The sequence below is a fragment of the Lepisosteus platostomus genome, chromosome 12 (genome assembly GCF_059453375.1).
Source record: "Lepisosteus platostomus isolate fLepPlt1 chromosome 12, fLepPlt1.hap1, whole genome shotgun sequence".
NCBI lineage: Eukaryota > Metazoa > Chordata > Actinopteri > Semionotiformes > Lepisosteidae > Lepisosteus > Lepisosteus platostomus.
In genome coordinates, this window is record NC_142622.1 from 30,714,343 (window position 1) to 30,741,555 (window position 27,213).

The 27,213-nt window shown below is 36.5% G+C and overlaps 1 protein-coding gene across 1 annotated transcript; it reads left to right on the forward strand.

Annotated features, from left to right (window-relative positions):
- Positions 1–277: 277 nt before the first annotated feature.
- Positions 278–26,356, forward strand: nagpa (N-acetylglucosamine-1-phosphodiester alpha-N-acetylglucosaminidase). Its single transcript, XM_088601603.1, has 11 exons — positions 278–437; positions 6,951–7,439; positions 9,512–9,651; positions 10,259–10,367; positions 12,843–12,971; positions 13,500–13,705; positions 17,055–17,102; positions 17,442–17,570; positions 20,312–20,443; positions 24,860–24,941; positions 25,545–26,356. Exons 1-11 carry the CDS (start codon positions 355–357, stop codon positions 25,780–25,782), a joined length of 1,785 nt encoding a protein of 594 aa, XP_088457729.1. The 5' UTR covers positions 278–354; the 3' UTR covers positions 25,783–26,356.
- Positions 26,357–27,213: the final 857 nt, after the last annotated feature.

The window sequence follows — 27,213 nt, forward strand, 5'->3', positions numbered from 1 at the left end:
ACAGACAATTTAAATTATTATGCGAGCAACTAAGAATTTGGGTGGAACAAGAAAACAGGAAATACAGCGGTCTAATAAGACCAGGACTGAGAATCACTGAAAGTTTCTTCTGATGCTAAGAATGTGCAATATACTATACTGTACATAGATCAGATTTTATCCAAGAGCGTTCAGATATTGCGCGCTCATGTCTAGAGCTGCAGAATTCATGTGAACGCGCTTTCATGGTCGTCCAGCTGTTGGTGATTCATCGCACATGCGCATATTATGCATGTCAAACATTTCCTGGGGGAATTGAATTGATCAGCTATCACGAGACCGGAACAGGTTTTCAGTATTACAGCTGGTTTTCTAATGGCCAAATATATAGTAAATGATAGATTTATAGTGCTGTTTTTATTTAATGTTGTGCGTTGGTCTGAAGGAGCAAATCCTAGGTAAGTCTGGGATCTGTCAAACTTTTTTAGAGCGAAAACAAAAAATAACTGGTAACTTTTGTACCCATTTTGGAAAAAATATTTTCTAAAACGGACACTTATAAAATATATGGTCTGCAATTATAAAGTATTCTGTATAAAGTATCAACAACACCGTTTGATTAGTTTCATTTTCTGTGGCAGCGATAACTCCTCTGTATCAGTGTGTATAATACAGTTAAACGAATACTACAAATATAGTACTTGTGTTTTCAATAAAAATGTAACCTTTCTTTATTCCCGTTGTTGACTACATGTAGTTCTTAAATGTAGCCCATGTAATTATAGAATGTAAAATATATTTAGAAAGCTAGAAAGGTCTCAGCAATAATGTATATTTTGTGATCGATATAATAGTGCAGTATGCAGCTGATCTCGAAGGCAATCCTAGCATGTTTGCTGTATGTGAGAGGTGGTCATGATGATTATGTTTGACACCCCTGTCTTTAGATCTTCAGTTCAGTAAGTAGCATACTGAAAGAGCACGGTTTTACCGTATTTTGTTGCTGTTCTCGGAATCCGCAGAACCCTGCGTTTTTAACAATTCCCTACCACTTGGTTGATCTAATATTTGCTCATGGACATTTTACATATTTTCTTTCACAATTTATTTCACGACGGACCCAATAACTACACTTCCATATTAATCAATCCTGAGTACTGATACCTGGGTGTGTTAGTACCAACTGCTAACTATTTAATTGAATCGGTTATTTTTTCAACGGATTTTCTTTTCTGGTATTTAGTCACTAAGAATTTCATGAAGGACCTAAAGTAAAATAGAATGTTCCCGAGCCACTTAAAGCCATAACGTAGTTCTCATTGCGTTTTAGTATAAAACACCCCTCAATGTACAGTATATCCCAGTTCTGTACGTTTTGTGCACATATATGTAATTCATGGCTTTGACCTAAAAACTTTTGTAATTTTGATGAGTTTGGTTTAGTAAATACAGTGCCTTGCGAAAGTATTCGGCCCCCTTGAACTTTTCAACCTTTTGCCACATTTCAGGCTTCAAACATAAAGATATAAATTTTTTATTTTATGTGAAGAATCACCAACAAGTGGGACACAATTGTGAAGTGGAACGAAATCTATTGGATTTTTGAAACTTTTTTAACTAATAAAAAAATGAAAAGTGGGGCGTGCAAAATTATCCGGCCCCTTTACTTTCAGTGCAGCAAACTCACTCCAGAAGTTCAGCGAGGATCTCTGAATGATCCAATGTTGTCCTAAATGACTGATGGTGATAAATAGAATCCACCTGTGTGTAATCAAGTCTCTGTATAAATGCACCTGCTCTGTGATAGTCTCAAGGTTCTGTTGAAAGCGCAGAGAGCATCATGAAGACCAAGGAACACACCAGGCAGGTCCGTAATACTGTTGTGGAGAAGTTTAAAGCCGGATTTGGATACAAAAAGATTTCCCAAGCTTCAAACATCCCAAGGAGCACTGTGCAAGCGATCATCTTGAAATGGAAGGAGTATCAGACCACTGCAAATCTACCAAGACCTGGCCGTCCCTCTAAACTTTCAGCTCAGACAAGGAGAAGACTGATCAGAGATGCAGCCAAGAGGCCCATGATCACTCTGGATGAACTGCAGAGAACTACAGCTGAGGTGGGAGAGTCTGTCCATAGGACAACAATCAGTCTTACACTGCACAAATCTGGCCTTTATGGAAGAGTGGCAAGAAGAAAGCCATTTCTCAAAGATATCCATAAAAAGTCTCGTCTAAAGTTTGCCACAAGCCACCTGGGAGACACCCCAAACATGTGGAAGAAGGTGCTCTGGTCAGATGAAACCAAAATCGAACTTTTTGGCCACAATGCAAAACGATATGTTTGGCGTAAAAGCAACACAGCTCATCACCCTCAACACACCATCCCCACTGTCAAACATGGTGGTGGCAGCATCATGGTTTGGGCCTGCTTTTCTTCAGCAGGGACAGGGAAGATGGTTAAAATTGAGGGGAAGATGGATGCAGCCAAATACAGGACCATTCTGGATGAAAACCTGTTGGAGTCTGCAAAAGACCTGAAACTGGGACGGAGATTTATCTTCCAACAAGACAATGATCCCAAACATACAGCAAAATCTACAAAGGAATGGTTCACAAATAAACGTATCCAGGTGTTTGAATGGCCAAGTCAAAGTCCAGACCTGAATCCAATCGAGAATCTGTGGAAAGAGCTGAAAACTGCTGTTCACAAACGCTCTCCATCCAACCTCACTGAGCTCGAGCTGTTTTGCAAGGAAGAATGGGCAAGAATTTCAGTCTCTCGATGTGCAAAACTGATAGAGACATACCCCAAGCGACTTGCAGCTGTAATCGCAGCAAAAGGTGGCTCTACAAAGTATTAACGCAAGGGGGCCGAATAATTTTGCACGCCCCACTTTTCATTTTTTTATTAGTTAAAAAAGTTTCAAAAATCCAATAGATTTCGTTCCACTTCACAATTGTGTCCCACTTGTTGGTGATTCTTCACATAAAATAAAAAATGTATATCTTTATGTTTGAAGCCTGAAATGTGGCAAAAGGTTGAAAAGTTCAAGGGGGCCGAATACTTTCGCAAGGCACTGTATACAGTAGCTGAGGTTAACATCAGCTTTGCAACGTCAAACCACAGACAGCCATACACACTAAAATGAAAAAGAAACTAGGATGGAATCGACGCTTACAAAACATTCCAGCTCTCTTCGTTGTCCGTATGTGTCAATATTGCAAATATGATAGAAATTCATTCCTTCCGTCTCGTATACATATTCTTATAACGTAAAACCTGAACCTTGATCTTTCATCTGTTGCAGTCACTACAACCAGTCTGGCAATTGAAAAAAATATAGACTCAATACTTTATTTTAGTTATGTACGCTGTAAGTTTTTTACTTCTTAATTAAACGTTTAAAATACACGAATTTCATAAGGACAACACACGTTTCGAACAGAAAAAAATAATATTCTGTTCTCTTCCTGGTATGTAGGACAGATCAGCAGGTCTTTTTTTCCCCAATCAGAGGCTCTGAAAATAGCGTACCGCGCACTGCGCTCCGTCAGAGGGGGAGGCACCGAGAGAGAGGAGGCGCGGAGCTCAGTATTGCACAATGCCCGTTCAACAGAGCGGTCCCTTAATTATCATTAAGCACAGGTTTTTCACCACTTAGACTACTTTTTGATACCATCGTTAGACAAAGCGGGTACTTTCTAATTATATTACACGTGGAAAGATAACAGATTTAGTTGTCTTTAATTTTTTTTTTTACATTTGAGAAAAGTTTTATCTATAAAAACACCACAAAACTATTCTCGATTGTATTTCTGAATATTATGTCACACTTAGTGCATTGTTTTAAACATATCTAAGAAAGTTAGGTGTTGGAATATACTATTAGTAATCAATATTAAATTTAGCACTGTAATAAATTGTTGCACTTTTCCCCACATCTTGTAAAAATATATTTTCATTGTTCAAATATACATTAAATCTGACCATCAGAAAATAAGTTAAATAAAACATTAAAGAAAAAATAGGGTAAAATATAATTCAAAATATTTTGCTTATAATGTTAACTGTTTATAAAAATGTATTAACTAAGGAATAGGATGGCACAGTTGTTAGTATGCTTTTTGTATGTTTTTTTTTCATAAATACAACAGTAGTACCAGATGTCTCAGTGGCTTTCCAAGTTAAATTATGCATACAAACCAGTGAACTAGAGAGATAACTAAGCTATCCATCCATTTCTAATGGTGGAGAAGTGGTTAGCATTGCTATCTTGCAGCACTGGGGCCCTAGGATCAATTCCTGCCGTCCTGTGTGTGTGGAGTTTGCATGTTCTCTCCGGGTTCCATGGGTTTTCTCCATATGTGTGATATGATTTCCTCTCACACTCCAAAACATACTGGTAGGTTGATTGGCTTACAGGAAAACTGGCCCTGGTATATGTGTGTTTGTGTCTGTTTGTCCTGTGATGGACTGGCGCTATGTCCAGGGTGTATTCTGCCTTGCATTCGTTGCTTGCTGGGATAGGATCCAAATCCTCTGTACTGGATAAAGAGATTAGAAAATGGATGGAAGTAAAGGCACTGTGTGGATGGAACTACTGTATATAGTGTTATAAACCCACTATGAGATGGCAGCATCTCACTGAGGATAAATTATTTTATAGTGCTGGCTTAAGGAAACAGCCTTCCACCTCTCTTGCACATCAGTATCCTGCTACGGTGTTAGTGGGTGTAAGAGGTGTTAGTGGGGCCAGCAGGGGGTGCTCACCCTGTGGTCTGTGTGGGTCCTAATGCCCCAGTATAGTGACAGGGACACTGTACTGTAAACAGGCACTGTCCTTCGGATGAGAAGTAAAACCGAGGTCTTGACTCTCTGTGGTCATTAAAAATCCCAGGGTGTTTCTCGAAAATAGTAGGGGTGTAACCCCGGCGTCCTGGCCAAATTTCCCATTGGCCCTTACCAATCATGGCCTCCTAATAATTCCCATCTATGAATTGGCTTCATTACTCTGCTCTCCTCCCCACTAATAGCTGATGTGTGGTGAGCGTTCTGGCGCACTATGGCTGCTGTTGCATCATCCAGATGCATGCTGCACATTGGTGGTGGTGGAGGGGAGTCCCCATTACCTGTAAAGCGCTCTGAGTGGAGTGTCCAGAAAAGCGCTATATAAGTGTAAGCAATTATTATTATTATTATTATTATTACCAACGTTGAATACAAAAATCTTTAGCTTTCTATATTTATGTCTTTTTTTAGAGGTTTAAAGTTTAAATGGTCACCAAGCAGAAACCTGAAAAACAGGCTATTCATTCAGAGCTTGGCTAAATTAAGACAAAAGGTTTCAGTGAGTCACAGAAACCAGAATACAGAATCCCAAATAAAGAGTTCTGTAGGAACTTATTTTGTGAACAGATGCTGGAGTCACTGTATATATTTTTTCATGACTTAGGTAATACTAACCACTTGAGTGCAGTGTTGGTTAATATTCATCATCCTCTTAAAATATTTGATCTTTTAATATAAATATAAAACAATGTATATTTATCAGTATCACTAGTTCCTTTATGATCTCTAAATTAATTTAAAGTTTAATTAAACTACTTAATTTTACCTGCTTAATCGATCGCAATTAAAATTTTATCTGGTGAATAGCAATTGGTGATTTAATTAACATTCATAAATGAACTAAGTGATCTCTTCCATGTGTAAAATTAGGATTTGTCTGTTTTTTTGTGGTTATCTCCCTCATGTTATCTCTATAAGGACAAAGACCATTCCAACTTGAAAAATGGTTTGTAATCAGAACATAAACTATGGAAAACATGATTTTTGCAATACAGATTCTGCTGTAAGATTTTCTGTATTACTAGCATGCTGCATTTCCATATTTTTTCAATCTTCCCATAAGATTTGTTTATTGGTGGTCTGGTCAATCATAACAGATGGTGAGAAGCCACAACTTCGTGGAGTATCAGTATTAAGACAGGTCACTGACAAGAGGACTCCATTTAGCACATTCTGCTCATTTGATAGTTTACAGATAACTGGGCCAAGAGTCTTGTCCTGACATTTTTTGAAAGATCATGGTTATTCTGAGTAGTTTGTTCAAGACACCAAAGAATCTTTGTGTAAAGAAGTGTTCCCTATTTCCATCCCTAAATTTGCTTCTTCTAAATATCTTGCATCTGTCTGTAGTTTTCTGCTTTGTTCATACAGTAAATCTGAAGCAGTTAATTTGGGTTTTCAATATCTGATACTTATTTTCTGTATAATCTTTGTTCAGAACTCAAGAGGTTCACTTGATTCAATCTGTTAGTCTTAGAAAAATATTCTTATTTCTCCTAATTACAGTTAATTAATGGGATGTTAAAAGCTACTGTAAAGCCTTGCTGTTTGTGAAGTTTGTGTTTTTAGAGAGAAGGTATCATGGTTTTACTAGTAGTGTTTCATCAAGGTAAAATGCTACAGAAAACCATAACTTTCCATCTAAATACTGCATGAGGATCTAGATCCATACATTCCCAACATGGTATTACTTTGTAGGCTTTTTGTTTAAAGTTGAAAAATCAAATCTACCTTTACTAGGACCTTGAAAGCTTCTTGTGAAGCAGATTGTTCCTTGTCACTAGGCTGAGCCATTTTTTTTCTTGACTAAAAGAAAGGAAGCACATTATTGGTATCAAAAAGGTATAATTTTATATACTGTAACTCTATGAAATGTGCCAAATATCTTTCTTGATTTCAGTTCAACAATGCTGATTAAGACATATTTGAGCAAAATGTGTGAATTAAAAATTAAAATAGGCATCAGCAGTAGGGAAGGTGTCTTACTCCACTATTATGTACTAATGTTTCTTTTTTTAAATACATTGAATACAGCAGTTCTGATTATGAGATTATATTTTGTACTTGTTTCATTTTGCACTGTTGACTTCTGGTTGCAATCATTCTGTCTTTTCTTTTGACAGAAATTCATTAAACGATGATCTTCTGTTGCCATACCCCCCCCTACAAGCACACGGGCCTACTCACCACCACAGGTTTGTTAGAGACTGTCAGCCTGTCCAGCATGGAAATGTGACTTTTGAAACATGGAGCAGCGCTAAAACCAAAGGCTTGAGTGCAGCAGAAACCAACACATTTGTGTCACATTTCTTCACTGGGGCGGGAAATGACAAGTGGGTCTCCGGCCACTTGACCTTTATCAGTGACCCACTAAGGATGTTGTCGGTTCTGGAACCAGGAGGGCCAGGGGGTTGCCAGCAGGAACGCACAGCCACGGTAGAAGAAACTGCCAACTCACAAAAGTGCTTGGTTGCTCAGAATGGTGGTTACTTCAACACAAAAACTGGACAGTGCCTTGGCAATGTGGTGAGCAATGGTAATGTTGTGCGAAACAGCAAAGGGATACAGAATGCTCAGTTTGGGATCAAGAAAGATGGAACTTTAGTTTTTGGGTAAGAAAAGAATCATGTCTGCTTTGTCCTTACTCTGCCAGAACTGCTACGTGCACAAGTTATGTACAATATTTATCTTTTAACGTGAAATACAGATTTCAATAGTACACAGCAAAAATGACTAATGTCACTGCATTCTCCAAATACGTATGCTTTTCACGGTATAAGAAATATGGAAAAAATGGACATGGAAAAATCTACCTGTAAAAAGTGTTTACATACTGTACAGTGGATATAAAAAGTCTACATACCCTGATTGAAATTGCAGGCTTTTGTGATGTAAAGCCAAAAATCAAGATAAATCATGTCAGACATTTGTTCATCTTTAATGTGACCTTGCAACCAACAAAATTCAAGAGGAAAAACAAATAGATAATTATTAGGAAAAATAATTGAAATTAAAAGAACCTACAACACCCTGGTTGCATAAGTGTGCATCTCCCCCCCCGTCACAGCTGAAGAGAAGCAGCCCCAAAGCATGATGCTGCCACCACCATGCTTTACAGTAGGTATGGTGTTCTTTGGATGATGAGCTGTGTTGTCTTTGCGACCAAACATACATTCTAGAATTAAGACCAAAAAGTTCAGCCTTTCTCTCATCAGACCATAAGACATTTTCCCACATGGTTTGGGGTGATTGAATGTGTTTTTTTGAAAAATTTAGACGGGCTGGGATGTTCTTTTTTGTGAGAAATGGCTTCCGTCTCGCCACCTTACCCAATAGCCCAGACGTGCAGAATACGGGAGATTGTTGTCACATGCAAGGAGTGACCAGTACCTGCCAGAAATACCTGCAGCTCCTTTAATGTTTCTGTAGGCCTCTTGGTAGCCTCCCTGATACGTTTTCTCCTTGTCCTGTCATCAGCTTTGGAGATTTGTCCTGATCTTGGCAGTGTCCCTGCGGTGCCACATTTTCCCCACTTATTGATGATAGTTTTCGCAGTGCTCCATGGTACATCTAATGCCTTTGATATTCTTTTATACCCCTCTCCTGATTGGTACCTTTCAACAATAAGATCCCGTAGATGTTTTGTCAGCTCCTTACGGACCATGGCTATCACAGTATGATGCAACCATGAAAGTTTCAAGGAAATCCTACAGGAACAACTGATTTTTATTTGGCGGTAATCAGAATCATTTCAGTGATAGCAGGTGTATTCTACTTACCTTTAGACATGATTTTGAATGTGATTGGTTAACTCTGAGCACAGCTACAGCCCCCATTATAAAAGTCCATATTCCTGGACTCTAAAAATATCTTTCTCTGATCAACTCCATTTTTTTTGGGAACAGAGAAGAGTACTAAGACACCTGATAAAGTATCCATATTCCTCAAAGGCATTTATGAGGACAATCCCTTTAGACTTCATCAGAATCTATGGTGAAACATCAATTTGAGAATAGAAATGGAAAATATGTGGAAGTGTATTTAAAAGTAAGAATTTGAGGCACTTTTTACACAAAAGGAGTATCAAACAAAATACTCAGTAATATTGTCAAAGTAATACCTAGGTTTCCTTCAATAAATGGCTGGATGAGATCCTAAGATCAATGGTGACTAGCTACTGAATGAAGTAGATGGGCAGAATGGCCTCCTCTTCTTTACAGGTTATTCCTACCTTTTCTCTTCTGGTTGTGCCTGTTCATCAGCTATACCATCAGCTATACCTTTTTGTATTACATTTGTCTTTGCCTGACATTCTTAGTTTTAATGTCAAATACATTTTCTTTTACATTGCCATATACTCCTTATTTGATACACAGTTTTCACAAGATTTTGAATAATTTTACCTTTTGACGTTAAGGATTTTATCAGTTTATTAAATATGGACTCCACTTGTTTGATGCCTGCTGTGTTTTTTAGGTAAGGGTCCAGTTGACTTCCTTCTCAACATGTTTTTGAAATCTTTGGGTTTGGTTATGTTTAAAACATTTGTATGATGTTAGAAAGACTGTAAACCCACTGATTTGCAGAAGTAAAAATCTTTAGTGGTTATTCCAAGGTAATACAAGTTACCTTGGAACAACCACTTTGTTGACACACACATTTATTAAACATTCTTATCTCCTAGCTATCTGTCCGAAGATGATGTGCTGAATGAAGAAAGCCCATTTGTTCAGTTGGTGAGCGGAGTGGTGTGGCTGCTCAGAAATGGGGAGGTCTATATCAATGAGAGCAAGATTGCTGAATGTGAGAAGACACAGGAAACAGGTACAATATTGGTCATTTTCTTTTTTGCAGCTAGGGTTTTGACCAAGGAAACTATGGTGGCAAAATCACACATACAGTCCATGGGTTATTAAACTTTCTTGTATGGACTGGGAACATAGCAAATGAACAGTGCAGGTGGATCCAGGGTGACTCTACTGGTAAAGGTAGACAATTGGAACTTAAGCTGAGCCCTGTAGTCCAGATGTTGCCAGTCTATGCCTCAGCCCTGATATAAGATGGCTTTGGCCAGGATTACCCAAGCAACAGTACACAATTGGCCATGAACTGCCAATCCCAGATGGACTTGAATTATGGTGATATTGACTTACCATCTCTTGTCTCTTGGGACCTACTGGGTCAGTGAAAGAAACGTTGCTCTTGTAATTGGTGCTGATGTTCCTGGAAAACATTGTGATACTTACAACATCTGCTGACAAGTGTTTCTAACAGGGTTATTAAAGGAGTGTTTTATGGGAGTTGTGAGGTATACTGATCTTAAGGTAATTGGCAATTCCAATTATCTTAAAAAAGGAAACTTAGTTGTTTTTTTTTAAATATGGCTGTTGCATTGATTTTCATTAAAACAGCAGTCTACTTATGTTTCTAGGGACATTTGACACATTCATAAATGTGGTGTCTGCAAGAACAGCAGTTGGACATGACAAAAATGGAAGGCTTGTACTTTTCCATATTGATGGCCAGACAAACACCAGAGGGTAAGGCTAAGTGGAGGTGTGACAGATTGGTGCTTATTGTTGATCAGTCATTTAACACTATTTTTAGGGGTAATGGGTTAAAGTATACTTTTGTGCAGGTTAATAAAAGCTGATGAGAAGTTCTTGAGGAAGATCTTGAGTACATTTAAGCAAATGCTGCACATTGGTGGTGGTGGAGGGGATCCCCATTACCTGTAAAACGCTTTGAGTGGAGTGTCCAGAAAAAGCGCTACATAAGTGTAAGCAATTATTATTATTCTAAATGTTTTTTTACAATACTTAGTTCTTAAAAATGCTCTGAAACAACAGAAACTGTTTGCAACCTTTATCTAAGGTGCCCACAGACTGATTTGTTTTATCTAATAAAATGTGTTGTGTAATGATGGCAGTTTTGCAGTCCCCTTCGAGAAGAATGTCTCTCTTCTCTGTACCTCAGGTTGTTTTTCATGTTCTGTTCTGTTGCCCATGTCTCTCTTCATTTTTTTAATCAAAATAAACCGGATGAATGAATTTCTGAAGTGGTGTTCTCTCATTTGATTTCTGGGCTCTTAGAATAAATAAAGTCCAGAAAATAAAAGGGTCATATTCATGCATCTACATATGGTACACCTGTATATTTATATGTACATCCTCTCATCCTCTCATTGGACTGACAGTTTACTACAAGGTTCTGGCATGTATGAGCAAGGAATTGTGACCATTCCTCCAAGCAGAATTTCTCTTGGTCCTTCAGACTCTGATTTCCATTTGTATTTTACTGAGGTCTGCAGATTAACACGGCCTATTCAGAACATTTATTTTGTGTGCAGTTATAAATTTTTCATCAATTTGGATGTACAGGTATGTATTGAATTACTGTATTGTCATGCTGGAATATCTATTTTTAGCCATTCTTAAGCTTCTCGGCCAAGTGAATCTGGTATATTCTGGTACGTGATGGAGTTCATTTCTTGTTAACAAGATGTGTAGATGCAAAACAATCCCAAAACTTAATAGACTCCCATGTTAACAGTGGGCATGCATATTGTCTGCTATATTTTTTTTACACTGAACATAATGCTAATGAGAGTGTCTGAAAAGCTCAACTTAATCCGACAGTGGTTACATTTAGTTGCAACTAGGACCCAAGGCGCACATATGCCAAGTTGTTTGAGCCCTCAGCTTGTGGACTCTCAGGCTCAAGTGTCTCCTAGTCCTACGTGCCTCGTTCCTTTCATGATCTCCTTCAAGATCATTTCTGAGGCAACGACAGAGGCTGATACCTTTTGAGAGCTTTCCCTGAACCTTGATGACTAGGAGCCTTGCTGCTCCTAGTCACCACACATGGAGTGTCCTGCTCCCCCAGAGCTCTTACACACTTAATGCAGTTCCTGCACTGATGGCACTTTCAAACTGTTGTCATGGTAGACCTACCGTAGAAGTTTGCAGCTAGATAAACCTTCTCTTGATACCTCCTATAGCCGGGGGAGCTCTGCCACACTCACTCTCAGATATGCACTCTAGCCCACTAATTCATTCAATCAGCACATTTCTTAGATAGCCCTGTATTCTCACTCCTGAAAAGGAGACCATCCCTTTAAATAACTAAATCTTTCAACTCCCAATTCTCTGTGGAATTGTTGTTCTTAATCCACCCTTTTTGGGGTTCCTAATGCTATGCACATCTTCTTTCCAATTTCCTCCAAGATTGTTGTTATCCTTTTTTTCTACTTATTGGGTATGTCTACAGCTCCAGCTCGCTAATCTGCTCTCTCTCACAACACAGACATTCTCCTTAAATATTGATGTCAGCAAAGTATCACACCTGCTGCTAACACAGAGATAAACACAATCACTGCTTTCTGTATGAGTTCTGTATGACACATTTTATTAGATAAAACAAAGCAGTCTGTGGGCACCTTACATAAAGGTTGCAAACAGTTTCTGTTGTTTCAGAGCATTTTTAAGAACTAAGTATCGTAAAAATATAAATTATTCTGCAGACAAACACCACAATATGTCTGTTGTTCACCTGTTACTGTCACTAGCATTATCTTCCAGTTCTAAGGTTTGCATATCTGAGTCCTTGGGCCCTAAGGAATCCGTAACCAGGTTGGCATGCTTACACGTGGTACAGATAATCTACAAACTTGGTCTTTGCTGAGTGTTCTCAGGTTCACTGAACTGCAGCTACTTATATTGTTGCCTTTGTGTGCTACCTCCTGTCACTTGCCACTTACATAGATACAGAGTGAAGGCTTTCTACTCAGTGTATTCACACAAAAACACTCTCTCAAGCATCATGTACTTAAACTGAAGCACATTTACGCAATAGATGAAGAATGTGTTTGTTTGGGAAATTTTAAATTTCATACTTTTTAAATTGATTTACTGTGTCAATATTTCTCTTCTGATTGTATTTCTTTTTTGGTTCTACATATTGTGCTGCTGGCCCAGGTTTGTGTTGTAATTACATGTGACCCTGTTTCCCTGCAGAATGAACCTGTGGGAAGTGGCAAGCTTTCTGAAAGACCGTGGAGTTATTAATGCCATCAACCTTGATGGGGGAGGCTCTGCCACCTTTGTTGTTAATGGAACACTTGCAAGCTATCCGTCAGATCACTGGTATGTAAAAAATAAAATTTCACCTTTTTCACATATGCCTTTTGTATAGCTGATCAAAGAAAAGAGTATTGCAACAGTATTTGAAAACCCAGAAGTGCACTGAATTAGACCATAAGTCTTTGGTCAGATCTTTCTTCAGATATATACTGTACTCACATTTACTTAATGTTACAAGGATTTACCATTTATTAGGAAATAATGTTTTTTTTTTTCAGGGAGATGTTTGTAAATTCACAAGTGAATTCCTGACTATATAATATTTATTATTGAAATGAGACTATTTCTGAAGCTTTCTTTATTTTTGCTCATTTTGTTAATATTTGATCCTACTGAGGAAGCCTGATTTTCAAAGGTTTCATTTTTTATTTTAAATCATTAAGAAATAAAACAAGTAATGATTTATGTTTGCAAGATCTTTGAATTAATATGTTAATTTTTGTCCTATGCGTGTGTTTCCAATCTCGTCTATAATCTCTTACAGTATTTACAGTAGCTTTAACATATAAGCCCATAATCATTTTCTTTCAGCCTTTATGATAACATGTGGCGGTGCCCACGGAGTGTTTCCACAGTGTTGTGCGTGCACGAACCCTGGTGCAATCCAGTGGACTGCAGTGGCCATGGCCAGTGTGTGCATGGGGAATGCCAGTGCATTGGCCACTGGACGGGGTCTGCCTGTGACACCCTGGACTGCCAGCCCTCTGCCTGTGGCCCCAATGGAGTCTGCACCACATGTCAGTAATTCACCCTCTTGCTCTGTGGGCTTCAGTTTTGTTATCTTCATTTAATTTGAAATAAAAGTAAAACTTCTAATCTGAAGTTTTTTTTATAAACATTTTTATAAAAATTACAAATAAGAACTGGTAATGTAATGCCCAGAATTCAGTATTTGTCTGAAAATAGTAGGTCAAATATGTAGATTTTAAAAATGGTGAGTAACATTATGGAGTTGGAGCATTTCAGTTTATGACTAATCCACCAAGTGTTTTCTATTGGGGTTCCTTGTTTGACATTTTGAGGTTTTTCTTCAGCATACAGATGCAGCCACTCAGAATGCGCATTAATCCTCATTTCTGCATTAGCGGTACATAGCGGTACGTAGCATAGCATGGTGTGTAGTTCACTGGCCAAAGACTATTGATAAGTGGCAATTGTGGTACAGTAGATGTAAGTGAAAAGATTCCTTTGGAATATTATTATGGAATTATGTAACTAAAGGGAAATTTTAGTAGCTGTAAATAAAAACAAAAGAAGTTTGTTGTCTCTGAACATCATAAATGACATTCATTTATTAATATAAATATACAAATTGTATATAGCTGGCAGGTGTAGCTAAAAATAATAAATAATAAAGTTTTAGTATTTACAACTTTAAATACTAATATTTAAAAGGAATAATAATATGGAATGCTGTAACTACAGAGGAATTTTGGGAGCTAAAAATAAAAGTAACAGAAGTCTTCTGTTCTGTATTCACAACATGTATGGTTACTTGCATTGTTAAGCGCCTTTGGGCAACCTGTTGTGAAGGGTGCTATATAAAAATAAATTGAATTGAATTGTATAATAACGTCTTTCAACGTAATTGATTATATTATTTTAAGAATAAATAAAAATACAGCAGGTAGTGGTAGTTAAAAATTAAAAATAAGGTACACAACAATATTCCACTTTCTTCATAAACATTTTCTGCTTGCTATGTTATTTTGAGAAGGTGTTGACATGCTTCTTTAACTACTGTACATCTATTGTAATGGGAAATCAAATTAATCAGAGCAACGTCTTGGTCGCTCAGTGATAAAATTTTAAAAATCACCTGATGGTTTTGATTCCAGTCAAAACCCAAGTTACCTTTCTAACAAATTGCCCCTTGAGCATATTGAACATTTTCTCAACAATATAACAATACGTAAGTTATATTCACATTTCTGATAATTTTATATATCACAGTACGTCAAATATTCAAATAATATTAATAATAAAGTAATAACCTCTGTTAAAGTAATTAATTAAAGTAATAAATGAATGAACCTCTCCAGGAAGCTTGGAAAAAGCAAGGGAATTTTAAGATGCCCTTAAACAGAAATCACAAGTTCGTTTTTTACATGTAAACAGCATTTAGTCTTAAATACAAATTGTAATGCCACTATGTATATTCTGAAATTAAATTAAAAAAAATCTAGATTTAGATTTCTAGATTTGGATATACTTTTTTTTTAGTTTTGTGTTTTTTGCTGCCCTTTTTTCTTCTTAGTAGTTGGTATAACTATATCTCCATTTATATACTATCATAGTTTAAAAATGTTTAGTTTAATTGGCTTCATCTGAGTTGTTATCAAAAGTTAGAGTAACAAAGCTGCAGTTGTGCATAGCACCTATTTTAGCTTAACTTTTCTGATGTAGCACTTGAGTCAGTGTTTCGTACCTTGGTGGTGCTTTGTCTCCTTGCCATGGGGAGGAGGAAAACTGGGTGTGGGGTTTTATTTTCCTTCTCCTTCTTCAATACATACTTGTATTCAAATTATAATAATATAGCAATGTATATATGGATATATCTATATCATTTCTATATCTGAAATGTAGTGGGTTTTGTTTGTGCTGTTTGAAGTGTGGGAAAAAACGTAATGTGCAGTGGGGAAACTTTGCGGAGCTGGCCTCGAGTTCAATTCCTTGTGTTCAATGTTTATTGCCTAATATTGTGAGTCATACGTGTTGTTGGTTGGGTACACGCAGCTACTCACAGGTTAAGTCTTAGCGTTTTCACATTGAAAAAGCAGTGCTAATGGTTTTATAATAAATCAGTACACATTTTATTTATTCATGGTATAATTTGTTTTCAATATTGTTAAGTCACATTGTTAGACTATATACTATGACAAGGGGAACTTTTTTTCTTTTTCAGCAAAATGAGACAAATAGAAAGTCAAATCTGTCAGGATCTCTGAGTTTAATAAGTGAGCGCATGGGTGTAAAATATTTCACATAACGAGACCATCAAACAACCAGACCTTGAGTTTAGATTGGATGTCACAGTAGATGTCAGAGTTTTTATCATTCCCCTGAGATGAGGGTCAAACAGAAATAGTAAACATATTTTGATCTGCTTGTGAGAGCAAGGTCACTTTCCTGTACTTTCAAATAAGTTATTATACAGTCAGGAGGACAGTTTTAAAATTCTTCAAGCAAAATTAGGTTGTTTTGTTTGTCAAAACTAGCTACATTGCAAGCAGTATACTGTAGGACTTCTCTAAATGAAGACCTTTCTCTTGTGTAAGCTCAACAAAGATTTTTTTTTAAAAACCTTTGATGGTATCTTTAGGGACTCATTCATAGTTTAATCAAAACAAATGGGCCTGACAATCTACTTTCATATCTTGCCATGAAAACGCTATGGATAGTGACAGGGGTCTCCATGAGTCAACACCGACTCAATGGCACTCAACAGCAACAAAACCTATTATAATAAACTATTTGTTATATGTCCAGATGAGTAATTTTGCTTTGTAAACAGTCCTACTTTCATTTTTAATATTAATGTAATATTTGTTATATTTATTAATTTATATTATTATTAAATATATTATTTACAGCATAAAATTAATAAAAGTTGAAAAAGTATACAAATTAAATTCTATGATTGGAAAAATATTGTCCCTATAGAGCTGAGCATTGATTGGGATTCATGCCATGTTAAACATTCATTGCGCCACCTGGTGGTTACAAAGTAATTCAGTCAGGCATCATTTAAAAAAAAACATAAGGCAACATGGTATGATGTAGTATGATGCATTATTCATTGTGCATTCTGAACAGCTGGATCTGTATAGGAAATCTCATGGCTACATGCAAGGCAAAATAAGTCTATTGTTTTTAATTTTCTGTGCAGAGCTAATTTAATTTTCATTGCAGAGCTAATTTGTCTCCTATTTATAATTAGAGCATCAGAAAGCATTTATTGCGTTCTTTGGTATCTGAGATGCATTGTCTTTTTCACTGCTGAAAAAATATGATAAATGATATGTGAATTTGTGGTCTTTTGATGGCATTTCTTTTCTCTGCTTTTCTGTTATGTGTTTCATGCAGATGGATGTGTCTGTGATGCTGGATGGCTTGGGAGTAACTGTAGCCAAGGTAATTGATTCCTTATAAATGAATTCAGTATTGCAGTCTTCTAATGCTGTTTTACTGTATTATGTGAAATTCATGTAAGATCATCTGAGAAATTTTGACTTTGCATACATTGCAGAGTATGTTTGCAGAAGTGTATACTGTATCCAACTCTTTCCTGTATTTTTTGTAATATGGCCTCTCATTTGTTTTCTGTAGCCTCTGTCTCTTGACTAGACCTTTATTCGGATTTTAATTATGTTGAAGAACACCATAGGATTCCAGACACTTCTGTCCTTAATTCAGTATTAAGCAAAAGATTATTCCCACACATTAGTGGTTCAAATGTCTCTGCATTCACAGTGTGCCCTGCTGGCTTTTATGGAGACGGCTGTAATCAAACGTGCTCTTGTCAGAATGGGGCTTCCTGTGATCCTGTCAGTGGCTCCTGTATCTGTCGTGCTGGTTTTCATGGAGATTCCTGCGAGCAAGGTATGTATGCACAAGAGGACGCACTCAGGTGTAGCCAGTGTAACTTTGTGTGTTTTATTCAATTGGAAAAGCTATTAATTTTGCTTCTGTCATAATGTATAGACAACCTCCCTTTTTCAAGTTGAAAAATAATGTTTCATTTTTCTATTTGATATATAGTAACTATTTAGAAAAATATATATCTGATGAAGTCTCTTGACATAAAAAAAAATGTGAACAACAAATATAGATTAATAATAATTAGTTTTTGTTACTACTCTATGTAATAGAAGACAATATTCCCTTGACCCCAAAGAAATTCTGGAAAATAATTCAAGAATGTTTCTGCAGAGATGAAAGACTTGGAGAACAAAAATATCTAAATAATATCTCCATTGCCACATTTTTCTGGAATCTTTTTTAACACTCTTAGTTAGCACCTTTGGGTGACTTCCAGTACAATATGTACTGTATATTGATTATACAGTAACAGTCATGTAAATGCTATCCAAATTAAATATAAGGCCAGTAGACACCAGGCGGTAACAAAGGTAGCCGGGTGGCCTATTCTATGTCTATGGTGATCATGGATGACAGGCAAACTGCATTGCTAGTCTGAAAGTCTTAGGACACATGGTCAGCAAATTCAAATGTGAGTAACAAATTCCCTCCAGTGGCTCTTTCTGTTGCTGTTGTGTAAATCTAAACAGTTTAACTTTGTTAGTTATAATAGTATAGGTAATAATAATCACTATAATAATGTATTTGCATTTCATTTGGTTTGAGTCTTTCAGATCCATGTAGCTACTGTAGGAAATGGTAGACAAGCCACATTTTCTAGCTAGACATGTAGACTATTTGAGGTGTTTTACCAGACGTTAACAGTTTCACATTATTACTTTCAATGTTAAATTACTTATCTGTGTAAAATGTGTGCTTCTTGTTTATAAGTAATTTAGGATTCTTCAAAGCTGGTTAATCAAGGTTTCCTAGTTATATAATTAATTTAATTGATTGTTCAAAATAGTCAAATAGGTTTGGGGTGGGATCTGATCATAGTAGTGTACTGTATATGCAAATTGTGATCTGGAGGGGCACCTTTCCAAGATGTTGCCTAGGACTTCCAAAATGCTTGGGCCGGCCCTCCTCCTGTGGGTAAAATTTTCTAGGTACGTTTACTTCATTGATAAATCAACTCATAAAACTACAACTTTCTTCCCCCAAATAAGAAGTTCCCTTTCTTTCTCTACCATGTGGACTACTAGGTGCTACTACAGTACATTCTGTTTTGCGCTCTATCCCTCTTCTGATACCTATTAACCATTAATGGACAATAAAACCATGTTGAGCCTGCAATTCTGCTGTCCTGTTTCTCCTTCCTCCTTCCTCACATGCAGACACAAGTAGGGCACAAAGATCACTAAAATATCATGAATGATGGTACATGGGTATTCTTTGGGAAATTAATTTAATCAGCTCTCTCATCTTTGTATTCAATATAATGTGACCCCTTTCAGTACATCTGCAGTGACCTCTTTCCTCAGCATATGAGAGGAACTTTTGATTCTTAAAATATTCCTTCTAAAATAATTACATTTGCAACAAAGATTGCAAATATAAACTGCCACAGAGATATGAATGTGGAACATGTGAAAATAAAAAGGAAGCATTTGATGTATTAAATTATTTCAGTCACATGTTCAACAAAGGAAGAAATGTGCAACATAAGCTAGGAAAAGTTAATTATTAAAAAGTATTAGTAAAGAACACACAGAATAATTTTAAAGCATTTGAGATCATAAATCAAAATGATCTGATCATATTCTACCAATTGTAGATGACATTTTGTTCATAGTCCCATTAACATAATTTTCCAACAGTTGAGCAAGACGAATATTACCCACTGCCTAGAAAATTGATAATGTGATGCTCATAATTTAAAAATGTGAAACTTATAATTATAATTCACTAAGTCTAGCATCTGTTGCAATTAAGTTAATGGAAACGACCCTTAGAACTATACTTACTGCATTTGTATGTAGTACGATTGGAGATACTCAACATTGGTTATGAAAAGGTACTGTAGGTCAGCTTCACTAGCTTGTTAGAATTCTTTGAACAAGTAACAGCAGTAATGGATTCAAGTGTAGCATCTAATAAGTATATTTAGATTTTCAAATGGCTTAAAGGATACAGATTTTCAGAAAAGATAAATTCTCAAATTGAAGGTACAGTAGTAAGTACAAATGTATTTTTGAGATAAAAGAGTGCAGATATGGAGAGAATGTTCAAACTATTTATATTGTACAATGCACTAGTAAGACCTCGTGTAGAATATTGTCACCATGATAAAATAGAGAAATCACTGCTCTAGAAGCATTTGAGGGATGAGCAGCAAGGTTCACAGGAATTCATGGAATAAACATTGGGGTCAAACATCTTCTTTCAGCATGTCAAGATAACTTGCAGCTAATATCATTTCTTTGAACAGCTTTCTGGATCCCACTGACCAATAGAAGACTTGCTTCATGAGGAAACTTTTTTTTAAATGTGTAGTGGGGGGGAAAAGGGATGAAACATTGACTCATTTTCTTTTTGTCTTTGAATTTGTTGGTGAAAGATAAAGTTGCTTTGTTTTACTGAGAAATATCAATGAATCCAATGTAGGTTTGTCTGCATTAAATGTTTTGTAAAGGGCTGCTGTATTTAGTTTACTGTACTAAAGTGGCTTTTACTGGACTGTTGCATAATGTGTTTTACAGATTGCCCTCTAGGTTTCTATGGGCTGGGTTGCAAAGAAGAATGCCAATGTAAGAACATGTGTCCATGTGATACAGTGACCGGCAGCTGCAATGTGACTTACCAAGGAGAGCAGAACTACACTCTGCACAGAGGTAGTATGTTGTGACTTATCTCTGATTATTTTATGCAGTACAACTGAACCCTTAGTTCGATTTGTATACTTTCCCTAGAATGCCACATTCAGTTCCAGAAGGCAGTTTACACTTATTTGAAACTTCAGACCTTTATTTCTTTCCCCAATTCAGGGTTTTCCCTCAATGTGTTTCCAATGTGTATAAAAATTTCTTATTACATTCACATGCAAAAAAATAATGGAATAAGTAAATTATCAGATTTTGTATTTTCCTAGTTTCCTGCTTTGGGAATTATCTGTTATCTAATATTCAGTAAAGACCAGCTCCAAAGTCTCATTTGTCAGTACAACAATCCCTCGTTATATGACCTTAATTTCTTAGGTTCTTGAAAACTGCTTGTAAGGAAAGTAATATAACGGAAATTAAATTCCTGTTATTTCCTGTGATATAATCTCCAATTGGTTCAAAAACTTTAAAATGTTCCCTCATACACCAAATCCTTTCCTTAATAAAGCACGGGACAGTAGTTAAGAATGGATACATTAACATTCCTGGTTGATTATTGGAGTAACATTTTTAAGTTGATGCATAAACCATAAGTAGGAAAACAGTAACATTCCTGCTCATGTACAGTACAGTAGTTAGATTGTTACCATTGTTAACAAATGCTTAAACATTAGGTACTATACTGTCCTGCATGCACTTAACATGCACAAGCCATTATTATAAAAAAAAAGTTCAAATGTAATGAAAAGTAAATATTGTATCTCAAGAATAATCTCAGAAGTGCCCATCTTGTAATAGTGAAAATCCACTCATTAAATAAGATAACAGGTATGAATTACTACATCATGTATAAATGAAAACTCATACTGTATAACAAGGGATTTGTATCTGCAGTGGTCGGATTCAATTTTGATGTGATAGTTTTCTGAAAATGACATTTTATTCCAATTACTGCTAGTTTCATGGGGAATTTACAGGGAACTTCTCTATATAATTCCAATTGATTTTGTATTTAGTTTAAATAATAAACAAAAAACTCTTAAACAACTATTCTGTGGTTGACTTCAAATGTCAAAATAGTCAAGCTTTTATGTTAAAATACATAGTTCTTTTTTCAAGTTTTGCAACCAGGGGTTGAGGGACCCTTGAAAGTTCTTTTTTATACATTATTATTTATATTTTATTGTAGTTATGTTGAGGTTTTCCTTGTTCACATACATAAATAAACAGGAACACAAAACAGAGTGAAAGGGGCATATAGAAAATCAAAACCAGGTAAAGTTCCAACTGTTCTTTGCTCTTTACTGCATCTTTGTTACTATCACATTGCTGAGAGAGATTATCTTTCCCATTTTGACCATCTTTGTACAAATGTATGTCATTGAGTTCTAATTCTGTGGGTAATTGTCCCCATGAGATAATTCATAGAGACCTTCCAAATTTAACACTAGGTCTCTCTGGCTTTAACCAGTTTCCCAGAGGCCAAATCCTAAGGACATTCCTTGATATTTTTCAGAATCTTTCCCAATATGTTTTCATAACTTTACATGGCCAAAAAATGATTTGGCAGGCCAATGCAGAGTACACACAGACACAAAAACACACACTCACACCAGAGCTTTTTTCCTAGATGCCAGTTAACCTATAAGTACTGTATGTCTCTGGACTGTGGGAGGAAAACAGAGCACCTGGAGGAAAACCGTGCAAACATAAGGAGAATATACAAATTCCACGTAGATAACACCACATACAGTATACATCTGATATGAAGTGAATAAGATGGCAAATTAAGATGGCAATGCTATCTTTGTTAATTAGCTGACAATATAAACTTAAGCCCCTCAATAACCATTCCTTAAGCTAATGGTAAGAAACTGTATATAATGTATAGTGATAGATACATCTGATAACCCAAACACAAAGAATTTCCAATAAGTGAAACTTATAAGTGAAACAAGTGAAACTGTATGTAGAAAATGGTTGAATAAGAAAGGCATAAAAACTTGGCCTGGGAGAGCCTAAGTGATATTTTTTGAGTCTCTGCCTCCTTTTTAATTTCAAGGAACTTAATTCTGAGAGTTTAAATGAGCAGTGTCCCTGTTTTTTTACTTGCAGTGTGTGAGAGTTATATACTTTCTCATTTTGTAAATTAAATCAACAGTTGCCATTAGGCTGTCTTTTATATGTAACTTATTGCTGTGTTTTTTCATGCTTGAATTTGCACGAGGCAACTTATTGTGAGTTGTTCTGATTCTGTTATTCTGACAGAGGTTGTCTTGGTTCTTTAGTTTTTCTGTACTAAAGAAATAATGGTCTTTGCAAATCCACATTTAATTTTTGTGGTCTTTTTATGGTGGATGCTGTAATGGCAAATTCAACTCCCAACGTGTATGAACCCTGTGTGGAACATAGTTTCAGAGTAACAAGTAATAGGTTTATTCCATGCTGAAAAGAGAAGAAAGAAAATGCAACATTTCTGCCGTGGAGTCTTCTTCAGGTGTGAGAAAGACAGGGCAGTAAGCAAAGGTAATGTAGCATAGGAGAACAAAAGCTGGGAGAGAGGAGGAGTGAGAGCCAGGAGCAAGGGACAGAAAGAGTGGCCAATCAGGAAGTGTGAAGTCAGGATAGGTGAAGATAGATTTAGAAGAAAATTAGTCTGTCGTTGAGAGAAGGGGGAAGGTGTGATCCTAGCTGCAGGATAATTTTAGTTTCTGTAGTCTTTCTGATGTGATGAGTTAGGAAAACCATCTTTGAGAACACAGACGGAGAGATTAGTGTGATCATGGTCATCAGAGGTGAAATGAGATACAATGAAGGCTTGGAGAGATCTTTAATCTTCACAGCCCTAACATGTTCTCTGAAGCGGTCTCCGAGTCTCCTTCCTGTTTCTCCAATGTAGATGGCTGAGCATTTACTGCAAGAGAATAAGGTTGCTGGAGGTACAAGATGACATCTGAGTGATCCAGAATTGTCCTGAGGGGCCTTGAATGAGTGTGGTGTTAGATATGTACTTGCAGGTGATGCAGCGAGCTCTGTTGCAAGGGAAAGTACCTGGTGTGGATGGTTGCTGAGGGCGGTCAAGGGAGCTGTGAACAAGAAGGTTACACAGATTAGGTGGTCGGCGATAGATGAGATGATGAGGCAGTCAGAAAAGAGGGCCCCAATGGAGGGATCATCCTGTAGGATGGAAAAGTTGTCGTAAATAGTCCTGGGGATAGGAAGTGTGTTGTGGTGGTAGGGAAGCACCAAAGGAATGCGGTTGTTACAACACTGCTAGGGTATCCTCTGTTGATGAAAAAAGAGTACATTTTGAGGGCTTCGTTCTGGAAATCGATGTCGTAGCTGTATAATCGTCGTAGCCGAAGGAACTGTGAAAAAGGGAGAGAGTTTTTAGTGTGTTTGGGGTGAAATTAGCTATACAGGAGATAGCTGTGAATCCGTGGGTTTTTAATAGACCAAAGTAGATTGTTGGGGGTAGTTAATGGAGACGTTGATGTCTAGAAATGGAAGACTAGTGGAAGATATGTTAACTATATACAGTATTTGAGGGACGGGTGGAAGTTGGTGAAGTGATGCAGAAAGTACTCAAGCTGGTCGTTGGAGCATGTGGCAGCACCGACGCAGTCATCAATGTATCGCTTGTAGAGATCAGGGACATAGCCGGTGTAGGAAGCGTTCTACCCAGCCGACAAAAATATTTATAGATTTAAAACGTTTATATAATATGGATTTAAAACGTTTAAAATCCACATTGATAATCATATTATATTCATAAGATGATTGTGCTCCACTCTACATCTCAGTATACTTAGAATATTTACATAGGAAAGCATAACATTCAGTCTTTGATAAGTGTTCAGTATAGTATTTCTCAGTTAAGTGTTAAGTACTAATGACAATTTAAGCAGGCACATTTGGTCTGCAAATAATTTATTTTATTCACAACAGCATTAGTAACTAAACAACAGTCTAAATTACTAGTTATTGTACTCCTCATACTGTTTACTTTTGAAAGAAGAGGCCTCTTGCAAAACAAAATATCAGTACAGGGTTTACAGATAAGCAGGTTGATGTTTTGATTCAGGCTTGGTCTGAGTTCCTAAGATGATACTAAAGCAGTTCACCCAACCTGTAAAGGGCCATGCTATTGTTTAAAGTTAACTAACTTAACCCACGAAAAAACAAGCAAGGTAACATCTCTGACTCACATATTAGGACTTTTAATTTTAAGGATGTGGGCACTGATACTTCTCCCTGTGTGTTTATTATTTCACTCAACTGTACAAATGGGTACCTGTTCACTGGAAGTAACCCTACGACAGACTAGTGTCTAATCAGGTTAGTGCTTCAAAACGAAGATATGAGCGATGAGTCCAAAGACTGGTGCATCTCTAAATCAGTCTCTCACAATATTAATTTTATTCACAGCGGGTCACTGCCTAGCTTCCCATATGTTCGAGTCATGGAGAGATGATTTTACTGCACAGAAGCCACAGGAGTACTTATCACAGTAAGTCTCAAGGCCATCTGCATCTGCATCCTAGAAATGCAGGTGTTCTTTAATAATAATAAACATTATTTTATATAGCACCTTTAAAGGTGGCTTCTCAAAGCACTTATAATAAAAATATCTATGATATTCTACTTGAAGTCATACTGGTCCCAATCTTATCTGGTTTGATATGGTGTGTGCTTTCGTCTCACATTACATGGTTCATTATCTAAACCAAGCTTGACAGTTGCTTGAACTTTAGCATTAAAAATATATATATACCCAAAAGCAAAATGTACTACTAAAAAGCAGATTTTTTTGCATATTAATTGTTTTATTTATTTTGCATTAAAGAACACAGTGAGAAACAGAAAATATTTCTTTAATGTACTGTTAATGAAAGGTTCTGTATATCTCATCTACAAAAACAATGGACATTTTAACCATTCACTGCACCTTTCAAACGCAAAAGAGAGGATCTGTTGTGGTACTACAGTTTCTTTCGATGCTTGGGCTTTTTGGGACATTTTGTGCTCCTATCTGAAAGCACTTAATGTGAATAGAACATGCAGAGATGAGCATACATAACTAAACAGTAGTCCGTTTCTTGTTATTTTCTAGGATGACCTGGATTATGATCACAACCATCCTGGGCCTGCTGCTCCTAATTAGCACAGTTGGTAACCTGACTAAGATTTGTGGGAAATCACCTCCTAGTGGGTTCAATAAATTCTCATATCTTCCTCTGAATGAAGGAAATGGAAAGCTAGACTATGCAGAAATCAATACAGAGCCAACCTCAAGTGATTGGAGTTTCAGAAGACTTCAGGAGCAACATGACTCAGAAGATAGTACCTGAATTTATATAAATTGGTTCTGCTCTTTTTTAACTGAATGGTGGAAAACTCAGAAACATTATATTTTTTCATTTTTATTTATGTACTTAAGTCAATGACATGAATGTATGCACTGAAGAGGATAGCTGCTATTGAGGAGTTTTAGAGACACCGTGCCAGTCCTACAGCTTTAAATTGAGTTATGCAGAAGAATGTGCTTTTTATGCTTCAGCAAAAGAGCACAGATCCACAGAAATACAAAATTAAAAAGCTATTTTTAAGATCCTTAGAGCAACAGCTATATTTGTGAATTTTTTCAGTTTTTATACTTAAATGCTATAGTATGTCCCATTCGCAGATGCCTTCTCCTGAAGCCTCTTGGCAGCATTAACTGAAAGAACAATGCAAATATGACCGCAGCCTTCATGAAAATGACTTTTGCTTTCAAACTGTTTCATCTGTCACGTTTGTCCAGGGCTTATGGAATGTTTTACAAATTCATTACTTTTTTGTAGTGGAGGGTAATTGGTAAAATAATTTCCTGTGAATAATCGCATTTTTTCATTTTCATTTAATAAAAATGATTTCTAGTGTTAATCTTTTAAATCGGATGTTATGTAAGTATATAAGGTAATCAAATGTATAGCGCTTGTTTGTATTGTTGCTACAAGACTGACAGCAGGTAACAAAACATCACTATGGCAACAGACTGGGATTGAACTTGTGACCCATTAGTTGTATGAACTACCCTCACACTGTACTATCTTTATTCCTCTTAAGTAGAAAACTATATAAAAAGCCCTTCGTAGTAACAAAAATAACTTTTAATTGAGATGAGATACAACGGCATTCCATTTAACCCTGCGCACACTGTATGATCCCAAACTAGTTTTCTGATACTTAATAGACGTGTGATTTATATATTTTAAATATAAAGCTAAAGTTTATGAAGAAAGCATATGTAACTGGGACCAAATTTTACTTTTCAGTTTTTGCCTTATGGCCTTTTAAGTAACAATGTAAAAGATTAATTACAGGTAATTCTGTTTAGAGAAGTATGTGTTTTAACCCCATGAATATCACTGAATTAAATACTAGTAACATAAATCAGATCTGTGCTTAACTGAAAATAGTCTGACATTTTCTCAGTATTTCCTGTGTGTACAACACAAAGTTTGTGAGATTTTGACAACTGTGTGCTTCTTCCTGCTGTAGGCATGCAGGAATGTACAATGGAGTTACGTAATGAAGGAATTTACTTGAATTTTAGAGCTCTCAATATACTGTATATTGATGGAAAAAAGAAACACAACACCTCCTCCTCCACACTGTCCCTCCCATCTGCATGGAACAGGCTGAAGAGTGAGTCATCCGTGAAGAGGACCTGATGCCACTTCTGACGAGTTCATCACAGCTTCTGTCTGGCCCAAGCCAGTTGGGTGTGACGTCTAGGA